An 18,505-nucleotide genomic window follows, 5' to 3' on the forward strand; every position below is an offset into this window, starting at 1 on the left:
TTTGTGAAATATTAAAATGTCTCAGTTTAAACATGTGATGAGTATAAAATATGGGTTTGACAGCTTTGCAAATCATTGCATTCTGTTTGCATTTACATTTTACACAAATGCAAATAAACATTTTCATATTTTATATGTAGTATATTGCAGTATAAAATAAATCAGCTAACACAAAAAGAGACAGACAGACTGACTGATAGATGGCATTGTGCACCAGCAGATGGAGTTTGCATGATATGAATGTATCTGACTTTTCATCTCCTTTTAAACCATTCAGTCAAACAAAGGTTTGGTCTGAAACCTAGCTGTGTTCGCCGGATTTTGAATGAACAGACGTGGATCTCTGTTACAGAAGCTTACTGTACATCAATGAAATGTCCAACCTATTTTTAACTGGTGCAAAAAGCTCTTTTAAAACTAGATGATAAAAAAGAGAATTACATTGATTTGATGTCCTCATTTGCTACATTGCTGTTTTCATTATTTTAAAATATATACATATTTGAGTCTCTTAATGCCTACTTTTTTTTAAAATAATTTTTTAATAATTTTTTGTTGAGTTTACCTTGTATTTAAAGTTACATTTTCTCTTCTTCTCGTATTTTATCTTATCTTAATGAAGGTGACACAGTCTATTTGTTTGTTTGTTGAATCGGAGTAAGTGAGTTTACTCTCCACCAGGGGGAGCCCGGTGGTTGTAAACTAACTCAAGTTGGCGAACATGGTTTTGGAAAAAGACATGCCAGAGCCGGTAGACGTTCGAGATTCTTCTAGTATACTTACAGCCTGATTACATAAGATGAACAAAACTACAGGTAAATAAAATATCTGCTATTGGAATGCAGATATACCACTTTTTTTTTATAACGCCTCACATTTAATCACATACATCTGCAACTTGTAGTCACATTCAAAATGTGCTTGTATTATATATTTATATGTACTTACATATTAATTAACATTTAATCTTGAATACCGTTATATGTGTTGTTATTTCGAATGTATTCATTTGTGGACTTTTCTTTTGCTACGCACTTCAGTAGTAGTCTTTCGCGCTTTCACTTTCTTTCTTTTACTTACTAATTAATAACAAATAAATGCCGTGTGTGCGCTGTATGAACGCGAAACATTCAAGAAAGAGAAAACGGGGAGGTGTGTGTGTGTGTGTGTGTGTGTGTGTATGAATATGGAGTTCGGGGACTAGGAGAGTAACCTCCGTGTTTTCATACATAGGTAAAGGTAGTACAGCGCAACCGATACACGCATGCGCGGGTGCGCTCGCTCTAGAACATTTCGGCAGCTTCGCGACATTTCTTCACGTCCATGAAGGAAAATGCGTGAAAACGCTGTTAATACTTCCGGTATTGTAAGCTGCCTTCAAATTAAGCCTTACCGCGTTTACGTGTAGAGCTTCTCTACGCGTCTTTCAGAAAAGTATTCAAATCTCCTTGACCGTGTTTTAGACATTTCGGGAGTCTTGCGTATATATTTTAACTATCTTGTAGTCTTTTCTGCTCTGCTACTATAAAAAGACTTTTGTTTCTAAAAGGACAAAACGGACATCCAGAGTTTGAGACGACTGCTTTATCGCGTTTTTTGGCCGTACAGCAGTTGTTGACAGAGCATCGGAGGGGTTAGATTGAGTAGGGTTTTACCTGGGAGTTGTCTTTGGACAGTAGCGTGCTGTAATGTGTGTTTTTAACAGTCGGACCAACTAACGAACACGGCACTGGCAGATCATAAACTTGTCGGGTCTGGTGGCTTTGGTAAGATTTGCTCTTGGCTCTAACATAAGAGACACCTGGCTGTAAGTTGTTAAACTTATGTTTTTAGCGGAACAGTAAAGAATAGCGGGGCTTTAAGTTGAGATACTCAGCTGTGAAGTCACTTGAGGTTTCTGAATGAACTCTTAAGTACGTTATGATCCAAACACAGACATAAAGTCTTTGGGTCTGACTAACGTTAGCTTGCTATATCAGGACTGTCTGTATAAGTCAGCCATGTACCACGTGCCGAGTGCTTAAACATATATGTTTATTAAAATAATTTCCAACTGCACTATGATAATTTTAAGTACTGTCATTAAGTTGGTCAAGTGCCATCAGTCTGAAATGATCTACCTCGCCTGTATTCGTCAAGGTGCATGCTAGCGTGTGCTAACATTATGGACAAGAGTTATACTTCCGCTTACAATATTATAAACAGATACATTTGTGACCCAGAAAGAAATGTGTAAGTTTATTAATTATGTTTATGAGAGTGTAAATCGTGGGGGTACATACAGTTATTGGCAATACTCGTATATAAACACGTTTTGGCATGTGCTTTAATTTGTAAACCCAGCCGCCCGCGACGGAAGTGTTGTTATTTGACGATTTTAGCAAACCTAACCTAACGGAACTCACCCAACACCGTTAACTGTAGCTTACTAGGCTAATCTGTTTACATGGTCAGTTTAGACTGCAACGTACTAATGCTCTCGCTATATATATATGTAGGTGTACGATCCTGAAGTCATGACTTAATCTGACCGCACGCTTGCGTCTGTTTCATGTGGCGATGATGTTGTTTTGCCTCTTTCGGCTTTGCTAGGTGGTACCAGCTAGATTACACCTTGCAAATGAAACGGGGGATATGTGACTATACTCTGGAAGGTTATATTAGCCCAAGTGTCTTCTTCACAGAGCCTGAGATCCTGCTTTTGCGTGCAGCTAAAGGGAGAACTACAATGCTGTGCTGGGGAAATGCTTCCTACGGACAACTGGGCTTGGGTGGGATTGATGAAGAGATTGTAGTTGAGCCACGAAAATGTGAATTCTTTCATGGGAAGCAAGTGAGTGATGTGGGGTGTGGCCGCAGACACACAGCTTTCCTGCTGGAGGATGGGACGGTGTACACCTGTGGCTGCAATGATCTTGGGCAGCTTGGACATGAGAAAGCCAGAAAGAAACCCGGTTGGTGATGTCTGCTGTTTGTTTGTTTGTTTGTTTTTCTAATAAAACATTGGGGGGGGGGGGGGGGGTTGTTTTGTTTTTTAAAGTTGCTCACTGTGCAAGCACTTGTTTATGTCATCTATTAGAGCAAGTTGTGGCCTTGGATGCACAGATCATAGTGGCTGTATCATGTGGAGAGGCCCATACACTCGCCCTAAATGACAAAGGACAGGTTTTCTCGTGGGGTCTTGGTTCAGATGGACAGCTGGGATTAAATAACTTTGAAGAATGTGTTCGCGTGCCTAGGTAAATTCATAAACTATCAGGAAACCCCTGTGTGTCCTACTTAACGCACTACTTGCTCATCCTTTGTTTTGTAAAGGCACCATGAAAAGCCCTAATATATTCGTTCTTCTCTCTTTTTTTCCTCTGTATGAAAAGAAACATCAAGACTTTGTCAGATGTTCAAATTGCTCAGGTAGCCTGTGGGTACTGGCACTCCCATGCACTTTCAAAAGGTGAGGAATGGTTTGCACTTAGTACATATCCAGAGCAGCTTACAGTGTTTACGTCATGTTAAACCGTTTCAATTATATATGTGTTTTTAACACAGGGGGCCACATCTTCTCATGGGGCCAGAATCGATATGGCCAACTTGGGTTAGGAATCAACGGACAGAGCATTTCCACACCCCAGATGATTCAGTCTCTGCAGGGCATTCCTTTTGCTCAAATATCAGCAGGTGGAGCGCATAGCTTTGCCCTCACTCCCTCGGGAGCTGTGTTCGGTTGGGGGCGCAACAATTTCGGTCAGCTTGGTCTCACCGACTGCAACGGTGAGTGGTAGAAGGTGCTGGTGTACATTCAAACCCGAAACTTGGACTAATTTTCAGGAGGTCTTTTTCAGATCGGTATTTCCCGGCCCTCCTGAAGTCCCTCAGATCACAGAGAGTGATTTACATTTGCTGTGGAGAAGATCACACGGCAGCGCTGACCAAGTTAAGTTGCATACCTTTTGGTTCTTTGATGGATCTGCAGCGTTGTGTGTACAGAAGACCGAAATTTGAAAATGTGGGATTGGTGATAGTGGACTGCTATATTTATTTGTTGTTGTTGTTTTTGTTGTCTTGCGGTTCATTTTGAATTTCTAATTAAACTACCATGCTGCCCCATCTAAAAATATAAAATCAATCAATTTAAATCTAATTAATGGTTTTAATTCTTAGGCTTTGCTTCTCCTTTTTTTAAATCATTTTACTGGGCCTTGGACTTTTACTGGGACTTACTCCCATGCTGGGTTATGCTTTTTTGATTCTTTCTTTACCTTCTTCCTAATTCATTGCTGTTGTTGTTGTTGTTGTTGTTGTTGTTCTTCTTCTTCTTTTTAATCTGCCAGTGTATATGTATTACATTTTTTTTAACTGATCTCAAACAGCAGCCGAGCAGGATTACAGATACATCACTTGTCACAGTCAGTGTGTTGTGTCCTTGCTCTCCAGTTTGCATACTGCTCAGAGACAGCTGCTGCCAAGCGACCAGTTAGAATACATCCCAGTATCACTGCAGTACATTAAGTCTGCTGTACGTTAAGATTTTAAGGTTTTGCTTTTTAAAAACACTGTCACACAGATGTTTATAAAGCTCTCCTTTAGAAAAACATTAAGCTGTTGTCAGATGAACAAACTGTTCAGCACCCACGGTTGCTGAACAGTTTGGTGCAGTTCCTGGGTTCCTCTACTCTTTAAAACGAGCTTTCTTTCTTCTTTTTTTTTAATATTCCTTAGCTCCCCTCCCATTTAGCCAAGTCTCTTCTGATTGGCTGCCCCTCATACAGAAGGCTCGACTAACACATCAGTGTGGCTTCACAGCCAAAGCTATACGCCTGAGATGACTATATTAGGGATGTCTGCACTCACTGACATCATGCTGATATAGAATAAACTGCCTGAAACTGCCTGAGCATTTGGCTCACTGGGATTACTTGCGCACATGCTGAGCTCATTATTTGATGCTGCAGGCATTTCATCTGAGCACCCTCCATTGTAACAGTTTATATCACTGTTACAATGGAGAATCAGAATACTTTTATAATGATAGGGGGAAATTGCTTTGTCACAGACTCTCAAGCAAATGATATGAAAGGTAGAAAATGGAAAGAAATCATAAAAAAATGTAAACCATCCTTATAAAACTAAGATGCTCCACCAATGGTGAATTATGTTAAAATAAATACGCCAAAGTTAAACAATAGTATGTACAATATAAAGAAGATATGACAAGTGAAAATAGCCCAGGTGTCATAAGGGGAAGATATGAAGTTTGATCATCGCAGGTAGAAATCATTTCCTGTGGCGTTGTAGTGCAGTGAGTGTTTTGCTCCTGTGACTGTCCTGCAAGTCATGGAATGAACGTGAAGGATTGTTGGCTATCATCTGACATCTGCTGTCAGAGTCGAGCTCCACACCTATAATACTGGCCTTGTGGATTGGTTTGTTGAGTCTGCTGGTATCATGCTGCCCCAGCCCACCACAGCATAGAGGATGGCAGTGGCCATTACAGACTCAAAACATCCTGGGTCATCCATTAGATTTTAAAGGAGTCATCTAAGAAAATAGAGACGATTCTGGCCCTTCTTGTAGAGGGCTTCTGTGTTTTGAGTGTGAACACTGAGGTATTTTTATCCTGTCTGCACCCAAACCACACGGATGGAAATAGGGGTGACCAGCATTCTAAGCCTTCTCACATCCACAACCCGCATACTCTTCCTCATCACCTTGTGTGATACATCACTACTGCAGAGTCATTAGAAACCTGTGAAGGTGGCAGGTGTCTGTGCAGTGCTGAAGGCTGTGGTGTACATGGTGAAGGGAAAGGGAGAGAGGACAGTCCCCCGCTGGGCTTCGGTGTTGCTGTCCAACATGGTGCTGCAGGTGGTTTGCCGATCAGTGAGCCAACTATCCAGGTCACTGCCAAGGCATCCACCCAGCAGAGCCGAGCTGGTGGTGGTGAACACACTGGAGAAATCAAAACATGACCCTCACAGCGCTGGGTGGATGTAGGCCCTGTTGAGCAGGTCAAGGACCGGAAGGGATCTGACCATGTGCTGGAAGCTGGTCCAGGATAAGTCTCTTCAGGGCCTTCATGAGGTGTGATGTCAACATGTTTTGGCACAAGTACGAGGCGTGACCTCTTCTACACAGGGAAAAGCATTATACATTTTCAGTGGGTAATCATGTTCATCATGCAGTCTTCTTTTATGAATAGTCTTCAGTAATTAGGCTCATAAGTAATGCCATTTCTGTGTTTACTTCTAATTTTTAGAAAAGAATGGATTAGTTGGGACAGTTATTTAGAACCTGGAATGTTTTTTGGTTTGTTAAATAGTGAAGTTTTAAATCTTATCGAGCGATGGATAAAAATGCCCATTTCCTGTCCAGGTGCCCAGACGCAGTAAGTTTGTTTCAGTAGTGGGCTGACGCTGTAGAGGAGGAGGATCCCTGCTGTAAGACTTGGATGTTAAAATAATCCCCCTCCTGCCATGTGCCATTACTAATCTAGCTGTTTCTGGTTAAGGAAAAACTAGACTGGAATCATTAACATGACAGCTGTCTTTCATGCCTCTCTGTCCTTTCCAGCCTCATGTTCAGTGGTGTTTGTTAACACTTTGGCCTTAGCAAGTTAGCACAGTGCTAACCCTTTTGAAGGTCGGAATAACTGGTTCTGTTGTTTTTAAATACAGGAAGGGGGCGTGTTCACATTTGGAGCAGGAGGATATGGACAGCTTGGCCATAACTCTACAAATCACGAAATAAACCCCAGAAAAGTGTTTGAGCTCATGGGAAATGTAGTCACACAGATTGCATGTGGAAGGTAAAATCTATTTTGTTTTTGCGCGTTTATCTAAAATACAACATCAGTGAATTATACTGAAAAGTCACAAGGCTGCTAGTAACGTTTCAAATTGCTGTGCGGTCAAGGCAACACACGCTGGCTTTCACGCCGTCATCGGGGAAGATGGATTCATTTGGGCTCGGAGGGAACGGGCAGCTTGGCACACGGTCCACTTCCAACAGAAAAAGCCCTGCTCTTGTTAAAGGTCCCTGGGTAGTCGCCAGTACTGCAACAGATACAGGTGAGGGGACAGCAAATGTAAAACCAAAATATCCTTCCATTTTTGAGGGGTGTAAAGTTTGAATCACAAGCAGTCAAATGTATTAATCGATGAGGTTCTCCATTTACGTTTTCTCTGACTACGTTTTATATAATTCTGCTGTGTATCCATCTGAACGTGGAGATTTATTAGCTTTAATCTGAATCTGAAGTTGTAAAAGCACATTACATAATTAGTTTGATGGGTTTATTTCAAACGTAAAACTCGATGGTAAGATGTTTTAATAACATAAAAAACCTATTTTCCCTCACTTTTGTAGATTCAGAGGAGAAATGTTGTGTCAAACGGATTTATGCTGGAGGAGATCAAAGCTTTGCTCACTATTGCAGTGCCAACGTAAGTTTTCACTCTCCTCTGAAACAGAGATTTCATGGAGATGCTTACAAATGTACAGCACGTTTTAATAATTGCACAGCTGTCCTGAATGCTATCGTTTTTACTCTACAGTAAAAACAATGGCACTGGCAGTACTCGATAATAGTGAGCAGCTGAACAACAGTGATTTGAACTAAAGGATTATTATCACTGCTGGGGAGTGAGAGCAATGTCAGGCAGATGAGCTGAGATTGTAAATGTTTCCAGACACAGCCTGTAATTATCTGGAATTTAAGAAAAATCTTAGCACATGGGTTCGCATGTAATTTTATACCACAGCGTTGTTTGACAACGTCACCATTCACATGAGTTAAAGAAGGCGAAACATACCTGTAAAACCATGAGAAATTTGAAAAATAAGAAAATGACTTCAATTTAAAATCTTGTAATTAAAGTTTTTGAATTCCAGGAAACAGAATTGCGTTTGTCAATCTAATTAAAGCAGACTGCTCCAGCTGATCGCCAACAGTCAATGCAAGCTGGTGTTGGTTTTAAAACACGTTGCCATGTAGCGTATGATGATTTTTCAAGCAGAATTTAATTTGTAATGAGGATGTATGTCACTTTTTTTCTTTTCTCAGACGCACCTTCTTCTAAAATGTGCCGCAGATAGCTGTGAATACTGTTTTTACACACTTTTACACACATCTGATCTGTTTCTTCACTCGCAGTTTTATTTACACAGGTTTACATTTTTCAGTTTTTATTTGTCTAACTTTTATACTTTTTGGTGCAGAGCCTTCAGTACGGAGATGACACAAGGATACAAGATCCCCAGAGAAAGATTTACTCCTTGAATGAGGATCTCATACAAAAATGGTTGAACCACTCACCAGGAAGACTCCCGCTCGAAATCTCCAAGTAAAGTTTTCTTCTTCTTTTTTTCCCCCTCAGTAGATCCTCGGCATATTGGAGTTTTAGTTCGTTTTAGACATGGTGTGTTTGAGTAGAATCAAATTACCAGATCCTTTTTGGAGATTTACACAGTAATTATTTGCCTTTTCTGGTTTCCTTAGTGAGATCGACCTCGTGTTCTCCTCAGCAAGCTGCCTAAATGGGTCTTTCCTGTCAATGAGGTAAATGCACTCCAGATATTTCAAAAGTCATAATCTAGTCAGAAAAATCATTTTGACTGATTCACATTAAAATCAACACGTTGTTTCGCTGAATTTCTTGTTTATTTACTCTCTAGTTAGATAATTAAAGCTTTCTTAAGCTGCTCCCGTCATATGAGCCAGGTGAATGCACGAGTTTGGTAGGCTATATAAAAACATGAAATTGAGATGGCCACAGTTTTAGCCATGAAAGCAGGAAGCTCAACGATAACAACATTCAGTACTGACACTTATCTGCTGTCATGGTAAATCTAGAGCTTGTTCTGTTGTCACCGCTTTGACCAGATAAAAAGCGTGCTCTCCTGGGTTGAGATCAGATTCTGATTTGGCCACTGAAGCATATCCTGTTTCTTTGCTTTGAGAAACCTTTGGGCTGCTTTTGAAGTGTGCTTCAGCTCATTAACCATTTGCACTCTGAAGCGCTGTCCGATCAGTTTAGAACTTTAGATTAATATATATTATTATGTGTATATATATATATATATATATATATATATATATATATATATATATACATAATATAACAATACATAATATATATGTATTGTTATAGTTATTGCCTAGCGTTTTTTTTGTAATTATCTCATTCTGAGTGCCGATTTTTTTTTTCTTCTTTTTTTTTAAACGCAGTCATCCAGATCACTACAGTACCAGCAGTAAATGTTCAGGGGTGGATATGAACATGGCTCGCCTGCTCTTCAACAAAGTAATCCAAGAGGGTCACCCTGAGATTGCTCAGCAGGTCAGTGGCCACATATAATATAGTTCCATCCACCCATCCATCTCCTTTTACTTGTTCAATTCAAGGTCTTGGAGGGGACTAAATTCTGGATTCTTCACTGTAATTCAAAACTGCATTCTGTGTCGTGTCAGTGCCATGCCAAATACTTGGGCACTAATATTTTTTCTCTGATTGGTGAAGTTTCTCTGACTTGGAGTTTCTTTTTCATTTCCACAGTGTTTATGACCTTTGCTCATCTGAGATTGCCACTGCTGTCTTGTCACTGACGTTCATATTATTTTGATTTGGTACCTGACCAGAAGATGTTTTTATAGTGTAAATGTCCCCAGTGACGTTTTATTACTGTGTCGGCTCCAGTTATTTCCGGTACTCTGGTCCATTCAGTGTGTTATTGTTGCACTTTACCGCACACCTCATCAGCAGTTTGTATGCATTCAGGATTATCACATTAATCATAACAGACCTGTTTCCCTTCGTCTGTCTGCCTCAGATTGCTGCTAGTCTGGAGAAGAACCTCATTCCCAGACTAAACAATTCTCCTCCAGACATCGAAGCCCTGAGACTCTACCTCACTCTTCCAGAATGCCCTCTCTTCACTAACCGAAATAACTACGTGACCATCTCTATCCCATTTGCCAAATCAGTCATCAGCCTAAAAGAGGCTCCACTGAAGGTACTAGGTAGGTAGGATGAAGGAGTTTCTTTAAGCTTTATTGGCACTTTTTTCCATACTACATATGTACTACATAATATACTTAAGACCTTATCATTAAGGAAAATAAGGTCTTAAAATAGCTTATATTTGTCATAAATCTTATGCAGGAATTAAATTCCAGATGGTATAGTTAGGACTGGGAAAAATGAGCACTTTACACTGTCTTAAAAGGGTTTTGAGGAGCACTAATTTAGTGTTTGCTCATGTATTTTCAGGAAACTGGTGGTCTACGTTTGAGTCCCCAGTCTTCCAGCGGCTAGTTGAACTGTACAAGGAAGTGGTGGTGTATCTGCTGCAGATGCACAAAGTGGGCATTCCCGCAGTAGAGCAGAGAATTTTCACCTGTTTTCTGGACACATCGCTGCGACTCCTGGAAATCCTACACAAGGTGAGGAAAAAGGTGCCGTGTTAAATTCCTGCTGCACATTATATCCTTCTTTAAAGGACTACAGGTGACAGTCGCTTCCACTTGTCCCTTCAGGTGAGCGAGAAAGCGGGACACATCATTCAGTATGACAAGTTCTACATTCATGAGTTGGATAACCTGATAGACATCCGAAATGACTATGTCACATGGCTTCAGAGGCAGATGTACCCAATGGTGAGTCTGCTGTGGATGTTGGCTCTGCGATTCTGTAATACATTTTTCTATGTTAAGGTTTTGATGTGAACCTTTTGTTAATGCTCTATCCCCAGGGACATGATGGTGTGGTGACTCTGTGCAAGTATCCCTTTGTATTTGATGCCCAAGCAAAGACTACACTCCTTCAGACAGATGCTGTCTTACAGATGCAGGTACTACTCACTAAACCTCTTAAAGGCAGTTTCTTACCTTTATTCTCACTAAACGCTTCATAATCGTGTGTTTTCTGTATTAACAGATGGCAGTGGACCAGGCACAGATGCAAAATTTCAGCTCCATGTTCCTACCGGCTGTGGAATCCGTCAACCCGTGCCTCATCCTCATCGTTCGCAGGGAAAACATTGTTGGAGACACTATGGAAGTGCTCAGGAAGTCTAAGAATGTTGACTACAAGAAGCCACTAAAGGTGGAAACAGCATTTAAGTTTGAAGCTTTTAAAAAAAAGAAGCAGCATAACCCATACCTGATTTAAATTTGGCCACCGTTTCCATTCCAGTCATATTCTTGCAAACTCTGGATCCCTTCCAGTACTTGTGCTATTTTTGGATTGTTCCCAGGAAGTCCCGTTCTGACAACATGCACATGTGCGTGTGTGATTTCAACATGGACCTCCTTGTAGTCTACAACGACACCACTAACTCAGGGAGGAAACATCATACAGCTAAGAGCTAGAGAGTGTAAAAAAGGCACTCTTCAGGTTTATGAGTCCACAACGTCCAAACGTAGCATCAACATTAGGTCACAAGCTTGACTTAAAGCATGCTAGGCCTTTTTTTTTTTTACACTGTTGTGAATGGTAAATCCGTTCTTAAGGTTCAAAACTGTAGATTCTGTCTCAACTCCTCACAATTTTGACACAGAAGTGGTGATCCAGCGAGCACACAGTGGTGCAAGTGGTTGGAACAGGATTTCCAGGTAGCGATCGCTAAATATCGCAGGAGCCGTGGCCTTGACAATGAAGACAACTGTGAACGAGCTAACAGCCAAATTTAAATCAAGTAAACTTGTTCCTAGTTATGAATGAAAGTACATATATGAATGTGAAAGATGCTGCTCATGGTAATGAACCCACAGAGTATGCCAGGTTCAAACGGTACTGTGACTTACTTGTGACGTTTGTGGCAGGTGATCTTTGTGGGAGAAGAGGCCGTCGATGCAGGCGGCGTGAGAAAGGAGTTCTTCCTCCTGATCATGAAAGAGCTGCTTGATCCCAAATACGGAATGTTTCGTTACTACGAGGAGTCTCGCCTCATCTGGTTTTCAAACAAGGTACTTGCTTTAAACCAGGCGGCATCTCCGCGTGATCTTTGTGAAACCCTCCATCGACTAAATGCTGACAATCACTGACTGTCCCTTGCAGACATTTGAGGACATTGACTTGTTCAACCTCATCGGGGTCATCTGCGGTCTGGCCATCTACAATCTCACCATCGTTGAGCTCAACTTCCCCTTGGCCCTTTACAAGAAGCTTCTGAAGAAGAAGCCAACGCTAGAAGACCTGAAAGAGCTAATGCCAGATGTGGGAAGGTCAGATCAAGGAACAGTCACCTGAGGTTTCCATTTAATATGTTTATGAATGGTAGTTTACCTTGGCATTGTCTTAACGTCATCTAAACCTTTCAATGCCACAGTAATCACACAGGGAATTGTGTTCCTGTTCATCCAGGAGTCTGCAGCAGCTACTAGACTACACAGAAGATGACCTTGAGGAAACCTTCTGCTTGAATTTCACAGTAAGATGATTGACTATCAACATTTTCTGCTGTGGTTTAAGTAAGTTGTGTCATCCACCTATCATATGATTTTTATTTTTTGTTTATTTTTTGTTTATTTATGTTTATTTTTTCAGATCACAGAGGAAAACTACGGTGCCACAGAGGTTTTAGAGCTTGTACCAAATGGGGAAAACATTAACGTCAATATGTCAAACAGGTAAAGATTTTTTTTTTAAGTTGTCCTGATATTTATCCATTAGCAGTTATCCACTAAGGGATTCATGACTATTTTGGACTGTTGTTGAAACATTCACATTACTCTCATTTTTCTTACTTTCTTCTCCTCTAGGCAAGATTTCGTCAGTGCCTATGTAGACTATGTTTTCAACACATCTATAGCTCCACTCTTCGAGTGCTTCTATTCAGGCTTCCACAAAGTGTGCGGAGGGAAAGTTTTAGAACTGTTCCAGCCAAACGAACTGCAAGCCATGGTTATCGGCAATACCAACTATGACTGGATGGAGCTTGAAAAGGTTTTGTATTAAATAGTGATTAGTAAAAATTGCATCTGACCACGAAATGTAAAGAAAATATCTGCATAGCCTTTAGGACTATGAAAGCTGTATTCTTCCTAGTGTCCAGCAGGGGGCGACTCCTCTAGCTGTATTGAAATTTCCTTATGTCTCACTTGATTTATTACCTCAGTAAACATTTTACGAATTTAGTTTATGGTCTTGTATGCTAGTTTTACATTCCATCTAATACAGTATAATCTTCATTTTGTGAATTAAGGAAACATTTGCCAGTATGGTGTGACTACCAGGTGATTGGCAGGTTGCTGATGTAAGAGTGTGCAGTATCCTTGGTTTCTCAGTCAATACATCATTTAAAAGGTCAAGTTAAAAAAACAGTCTGTAAATGACTGAGCAAAGCCCCAGTGGCCACTGTGAATCTCACTTTTTAAAGTGAGCCTTGTACATTATAAGATGGATGCTGTTACAACCAAATTTCCCCTTGTGGGACAATTAAAGGATTATTCTATTCTATTCTATTATGAAAATAATTTTTGCTTATGCTCTTTTGCTCATAGACTACTGAGTACAAAGGGGAGTACTGGACAGACCACCCTACAATCAGGCTTTTCTGGGAGGTGTTTCACGATCTTCCATTGGAGAAGAAAAAACAGTTTCTCTGTAAGTGTTGCCCTAAACAGCAGAAAAGTTAGTTTCATTAATTTTGTGTGAGTTGGCATGTTACGTGCAGACCTTGATGAGTAAGAAACAAAAATCTTGTCTTTACAGTGTTCCTCACTGGAAGTGACCGCATCCCCATCTTGGGCATGAAAAGCTTGAAACTGGTGATCCAGCCTACTGGTGGAGGGGAGCATTACTTACCTGTCGCCCACACCTGCTTCAACCTGCTGGACCTGCCCAAATACACAAGTCTAGAAATGCTCCGTGAGAAGCTGCTACAGGCTATAGATCACAACCAAGGCTTTAATCTTGCCTGATAGAACATATAAATCCATGTTAAGACTGTTGATGGCAACCACATTCCCAGATGGTTTTTTTGCAGACTTCTCAGTCTGGATGAGTCAAACACAAGTTGAAAAAAATAAAAATGAAAAAGGAGGCCACATGACACTAGAGGTGACTGATATGAACGGATGGACTTTCATGTTAATGTTGATTTTTTTTTTCCCCAGTTGCTTTCTTGCCATCAAAGTATTTGAAGCCCAATCCCACACAAGTTGATTCACATTTAATATTGCTCTTGTAGATATGCTTTTATTCATGTTTGGATAGGACAAGTATGATGAAGCAAACTACTAGTATATACAGCACAGGGGCATAAATAAACTGACGACAAACAAACTCCTGTAAAATACAGTGAAACTACTTTTTCTAATGCTTAACACCTAATTTATTGTGATAGTGAGATGCTTTTATTATGTTTTTAGTGGTTTAAAATGTAGTCAAACACCACAAAATACCACGTAATTTCACCCCCCAAAAAATAGAGAAAAATAAGACCTGAGTCACATCTGACAAGGTGTCAACAGAAACGTATTTTTTAAACTACACTAGCAGTATTTTCTGCATGGCTTTGTCATCAAAGTGACACTGTATTTTACAGGATTTTCGGGGGGGGGGTTCCATCCCCTGTTGCAAAAATTGTTAGCCAATGTAAATCAACTTTATGTTTGACAAAGGTTCTCTTGTGACATTTGCTCGAGAGCAATGTGAAGTGTTTGCTATAGATGCTGAGTGGATTTTCTTGGCTGTTTGCCTTAACAATCCACAAATAAAAACAAAGTACAGCCACTGAAATAAATGGGTTACTTGCTGGTAAGGTTCTAAGTTCTTATGAAAGGTTGGTTATTTTTAATATAGTACCTTGTGTTTGAATATTGCTGTAGAAGGTATTTTTTTTAAACAAAAAAATATACCACACTTTGTTTTTAAGAGGGGTTAATTCTGCTTGTTATTTTCTTTCAAATATGTTCTGATGATGGATGCTCTTATGACACATGACCAGAGTTTCAGAGGAGGTGGTAAGTATAGGTATGTGTAATCCGTGTGCTCAGGCATCAGCATCTTCCTACTCTTGGGTTTGTATGAAGTTACAAAGGGCAGGTGTCATCTCAGGCACACAGCCATTTCCTATTCACATCCTGCAAGTGGAGGGGCTCATGAAAGCAGTTAAGACAGCCAAAGTAATTATTTACGCCAAAATCTAGACAGAAAAAGAATGTAGATGTTTTAGATTTCACATTTACAATGTCATTATTCTTCCAAAGAAGGTGATTTTCCCCTATGATTGGTTAATTGTTGACACCATGACACATTTCTCAAAGGGCAACTGTTGAGGTGTCAGAAATTTAGTTAAAGCGCAATAGAAACCTTTATGAGGGGCAGCCAATCAGAAATAAAGTTACCTTAAAGTCAGAGACAAAATCTAAGGGCCTGCATTAAGGTAGAGTATAAGAAAAATAATGATTTTTAATTTACAGTACAAAGCTGCTGTGATGAATTAAAATATGTTGAAAATTAGAATAATAGGTCCCCTTTGAAGTCCAGCTTATATAGTAAATTAACCTTTAATATTTTAACTGTGTTTGTCTGTACTCATGAAAATACCCATCAACACATTCCACTTCAAGTCACAATTTAATCATAAACTGTACAAGTTGAATGACGTGCACACACTGCAGAATATGGCCATAAAGGAGGCAAATACACTTTTCTGTTGTTGCCCAATTTGGGGGCTTTTTGTGTTAGTTTTGGTATCAGTGGGGCAACTCGTGATGGACAAACTTATAGTGGGAACCACAGGAAGGACAGCGCTGGGCCTCTCCCTCATGAAGCCAGAACCACACAATAGCAGTGTTGTCTTCCTCACCTGCAAAGATTTTTAAAATGTTATAATTTAAAAAAAAAAAAAAAAAGTTGTAACACAGATTCATAAAGGAGAAAATTGTATTCAATATGCATCACTTACAGAGACATCCCACCAGCCTCTTGGTTCCAATGCCTGGCACAATGTGAGGGTCTTCTTTGGTACCAGCATAGTGCTTTGGTTTCAGGATGCTGTAAGGGTCCTGTGATGTAAACGGGAAAAAGAAAAAAGTTAGCTTATGTGCATTTCAGGTTCATTATTATATGTATACAGTAGCTTACCTTTCCCTGTTTGAGGGCCTGGAGGGTACGGCGCTCCAGCCCAGTGGCCTGTTCTTCATCTGTTGGTATGCCTGAAAAATTAAATAGCAAAAAGGTTTTTATTAAAAAATTAATAAATGATAATAAATAAACGAAAAAAAATCTGTATTTGATTCGGCTGCTTAAAAAAATCAGTTTTATATTAAAAGCCTATAATAACTTGCTTAAATCTTACCTCTTGCATATGTCCTCCGTACACTAATAACTACAAAGACTAAAACTAACACAGAAACCAACACTAAACGTCTTGTAAGAACAAAAACTAAACTAAATTAAAAAGAAAAGCTCACAACGAAAAAAAATTAACTAATTAGAAAATAAAGAACTATAATAAACTCTGTAGTGAGTGCGGGTAAGCCTGCACGTCAGCATTGGACGCCTCCCACAATAACACACTCCTGGGTGCTGGCACCTGCCCAACGGAGTCTGCCAAAGGAGGTGGGTCTATCAAAGGCCTTTCCACTCGCTAAAGTCCAAATGACCTTCATTTTTTTAAAAGGTGTACTTTATAGTCGTATTTAGGTGGGGACTTTGTGTATCTCAAAGCACTTAGGCCTCCCACAAATATGTTTTACTTCTGTAAATAAATATGTACACAGGTGTTTCTTTTTGCTGTAAATAAAACACTGGCGGTAGCTAGCTAGCACGTACTGCAAACTCCTTGTGTGTTAAACACAACTTGTCAGCTACCAAACTAAACAATAAAGACGCTGCTAAAATTACCAATATAACCAGCCTTTCGCTTTCGGTCGCACAAGTCGAGTGAGCGGTGACAGCTGTGCCTGTAATGCACTCCGGAGGCCTGTAAAGTCACGTCTCCTGTCGTAAATACGGAGTCTTACCTCTCACTGTGGCCATTGAACGGTGCAGCGGTGGGGCCAGCACGCTGCTCCTCAGCTGCAGTGTTGTTGTACAAGCTCGGAGAAGAAGACGTCCCGCCATTGTAGTGCCTTTTTCAAGTACAGTGAATGACCTGACTCTGCTATAACCCGGACTGAAATGACCCCACTACAACCGCCTGAGTGACGGGTGCGCGAGCCAATGAGCAGAAGCGCAGCTGATCCGACCAATCAGATTCAGCAGTGGGAGGCACGATCTACAGGTGGTAAACACCGCTGTATACTTTATTATAGAAAAACGTAGTTTCATTTTTGTTATGTAAAAACAACAACAACACTTTAAGACAGCACCTGTTATTGTAGTTAGTTAGTTTACATTTCCGTGCAATTACAAGGGAAGAAGGAACCATCAAACTCAAAAACCAAATGTACAAACCATATACAGGCATTTGAAATTGCAGTACTCCCACGGACCTCAGACTTACACTTAAACATACATAAAAGATAAAAATAAAAATCTTATGTACATAAGGTTTGCTCCCAACACACATAGATGTTTACATCAGCGCTGTAATTTGCACTAATCAACTGAACAACTACTACTGTTATAACTTGCACATTATTTTTCTCAGTTTATATATACTAACTTACTGGAAGTTACACGTTTACCTTTTGATGCACAGGTACAATGCACAATCTGTACATTTTGTAAATATTCTAAATATTCTTAATTATTTAAACATCTTTCAGTACCCTTCTCTGTTTGCACAATAAAACCTGGGTTTGCCACTCTCATCTGTACTTCAATCTTAATAACTGTACAGTACTCTGTTTTTGTATATTGTCCATGATGTAAATATGTGTTTCTGTAAAAAATTGTGTGTGTTTTTGTAGAGCAAAAGCAGTCAGCTCATTTGAGGGTGAAAACAAACTCAAACAAACTCAACAACCAGACGGTGTTTTTTGCTGCTGTTACAACCAAATTTCCCCTTGTGGGACAATAAAAGGATTTTTCTATTATGTTCTATTTGTAAAATGTGCTATATTTCCCTGTGAGGTGTGGTATTTTAAATCCTTTTACCACTGTGCTCGAATAAATATAGACCAGCAGAAAGAAAGAGAAAAATGCTGAAAGAGGTACTCTGCATTGGAGAAAGAAGAAACTTGTTGAAACGTTGTTTCTTTTATTTTTCTCCTGTGATCCAGATGGAGGCGGTGATGGACCAACAAACATCAATGCTCACATGTTGTTTCACATGGTGAAGACAAAAAAAGGTGGTGTTACAAGCTGTAAAAACGTGATGTGTGAGTGTGTGTGCTGTGTGTATATTTCTGTGGAGAGGAGAAAGAGTGTAAAAAGACTGGGTCTCGCTGTATTACTCAGGCTGCACTACAGCGTCTATTCACAGGCGCGATCCCACTACTGAGCGGCACGGGGGCTTTGACCTGCTCCGTTTCCGACCTGGGCCGGTGCACCCCTCCTTAGGCGACCTGGTGGTCCCGAGCTCCCCCAGGAGCACCATATCGATGCCGAACTTA

The 18,505-nt window shown here is 40.1% G+C and overlaps 2 protein-coding genes across 2 annotated transcripts; one reads left to right on the forward strand and one right to left on the reverse strand.

The window, feature by feature from the left end:
- The first annotated feature begins 1,951 nt into the window (after positions 1-1,951).
- herc4 (HECT and RLD domain containing E3 ubiquitin protein ligase 4) lies at positions 1,952-15,549 on the forward strand. The gene is made up of 24 exons (XM_063490938.1): positions 1,952-2,954; positions 3,080-3,239; positions 3,375-3,451; positions 3,547-3,768; positions 3,840-3,930; position 5,382; positions 6,672-6,802; positions 6,910-7,064; positions 7,363-7,439; positions 8,215-8,339; positions 8,495-8,554; positions 9,224-9,335; positions 9,826-10,015; positions 10,266-10,438; positions 10,532-10,651; positions 10,747-10,845; positions 10,932-11,099; positions 11,819-11,962; positions 12,054-12,220; positions 12,360-12,426; positions 12,543-12,625; positions 12,758-12,941; positions 13,499-13,601; positions 13,710-15,549. The coding sequence occupies exons 1-24, from the start codon at positions 2,621-2,623 to the stop codon at positions 13,916-13,918; spliced, it is 3,252 nt and encodes a 1,083-aa protein (XP_063347008.1). The 5' UTR covers positions 1,952-2,620; the 3' UTR covers positions 13,919-15,549.
- A 10-nt stretch (positions 15,550-15,559) lies between these two features.
- LOC134639643 (cytochrome c oxidase subunit 5B, mitochondrial) lies at positions 15,560-17,153 on the reverse strand. Its single transcript, XM_063490937.1, has 4 exons — positions 16,970-17,153; positions 16,089-16,159; positions 15,910-16,009; positions 15,560-15,810 (listed from the first exon to the last, which is right to left on the reverse strand). Exons 1-4 carry the CDS (start codon positions 17,067-17,069, stop codon positions 15,698-15,700), a joined length of 384 nt encoding a protein of 127 aa, XP_063347007.1. The 5' UTR covers positions 17,070-17,153; the 3' UTR covers positions 15,560-15,697.
- Between the last annotated feature and the right edge of the window lie 1,352 nt (positions 17,154-18,505).

The sequence above is a fragment of the Pelmatolapia mariae genome, linkage group LG13 (genome assembly GCF_036321145.2).
Source record: "Pelmatolapia mariae isolate MD_Pm_ZW linkage group LG13, Pm_UMD_F_2, whole genome shotgun sequence".
Classification (NCBI taxonomy): domain Eukaryota; kingdom Metazoa; phylum Chordata; class Actinopteri; order Cichliformes; family Cichlidae; genus Pelmatolapia; species Pelmatolapia mariae.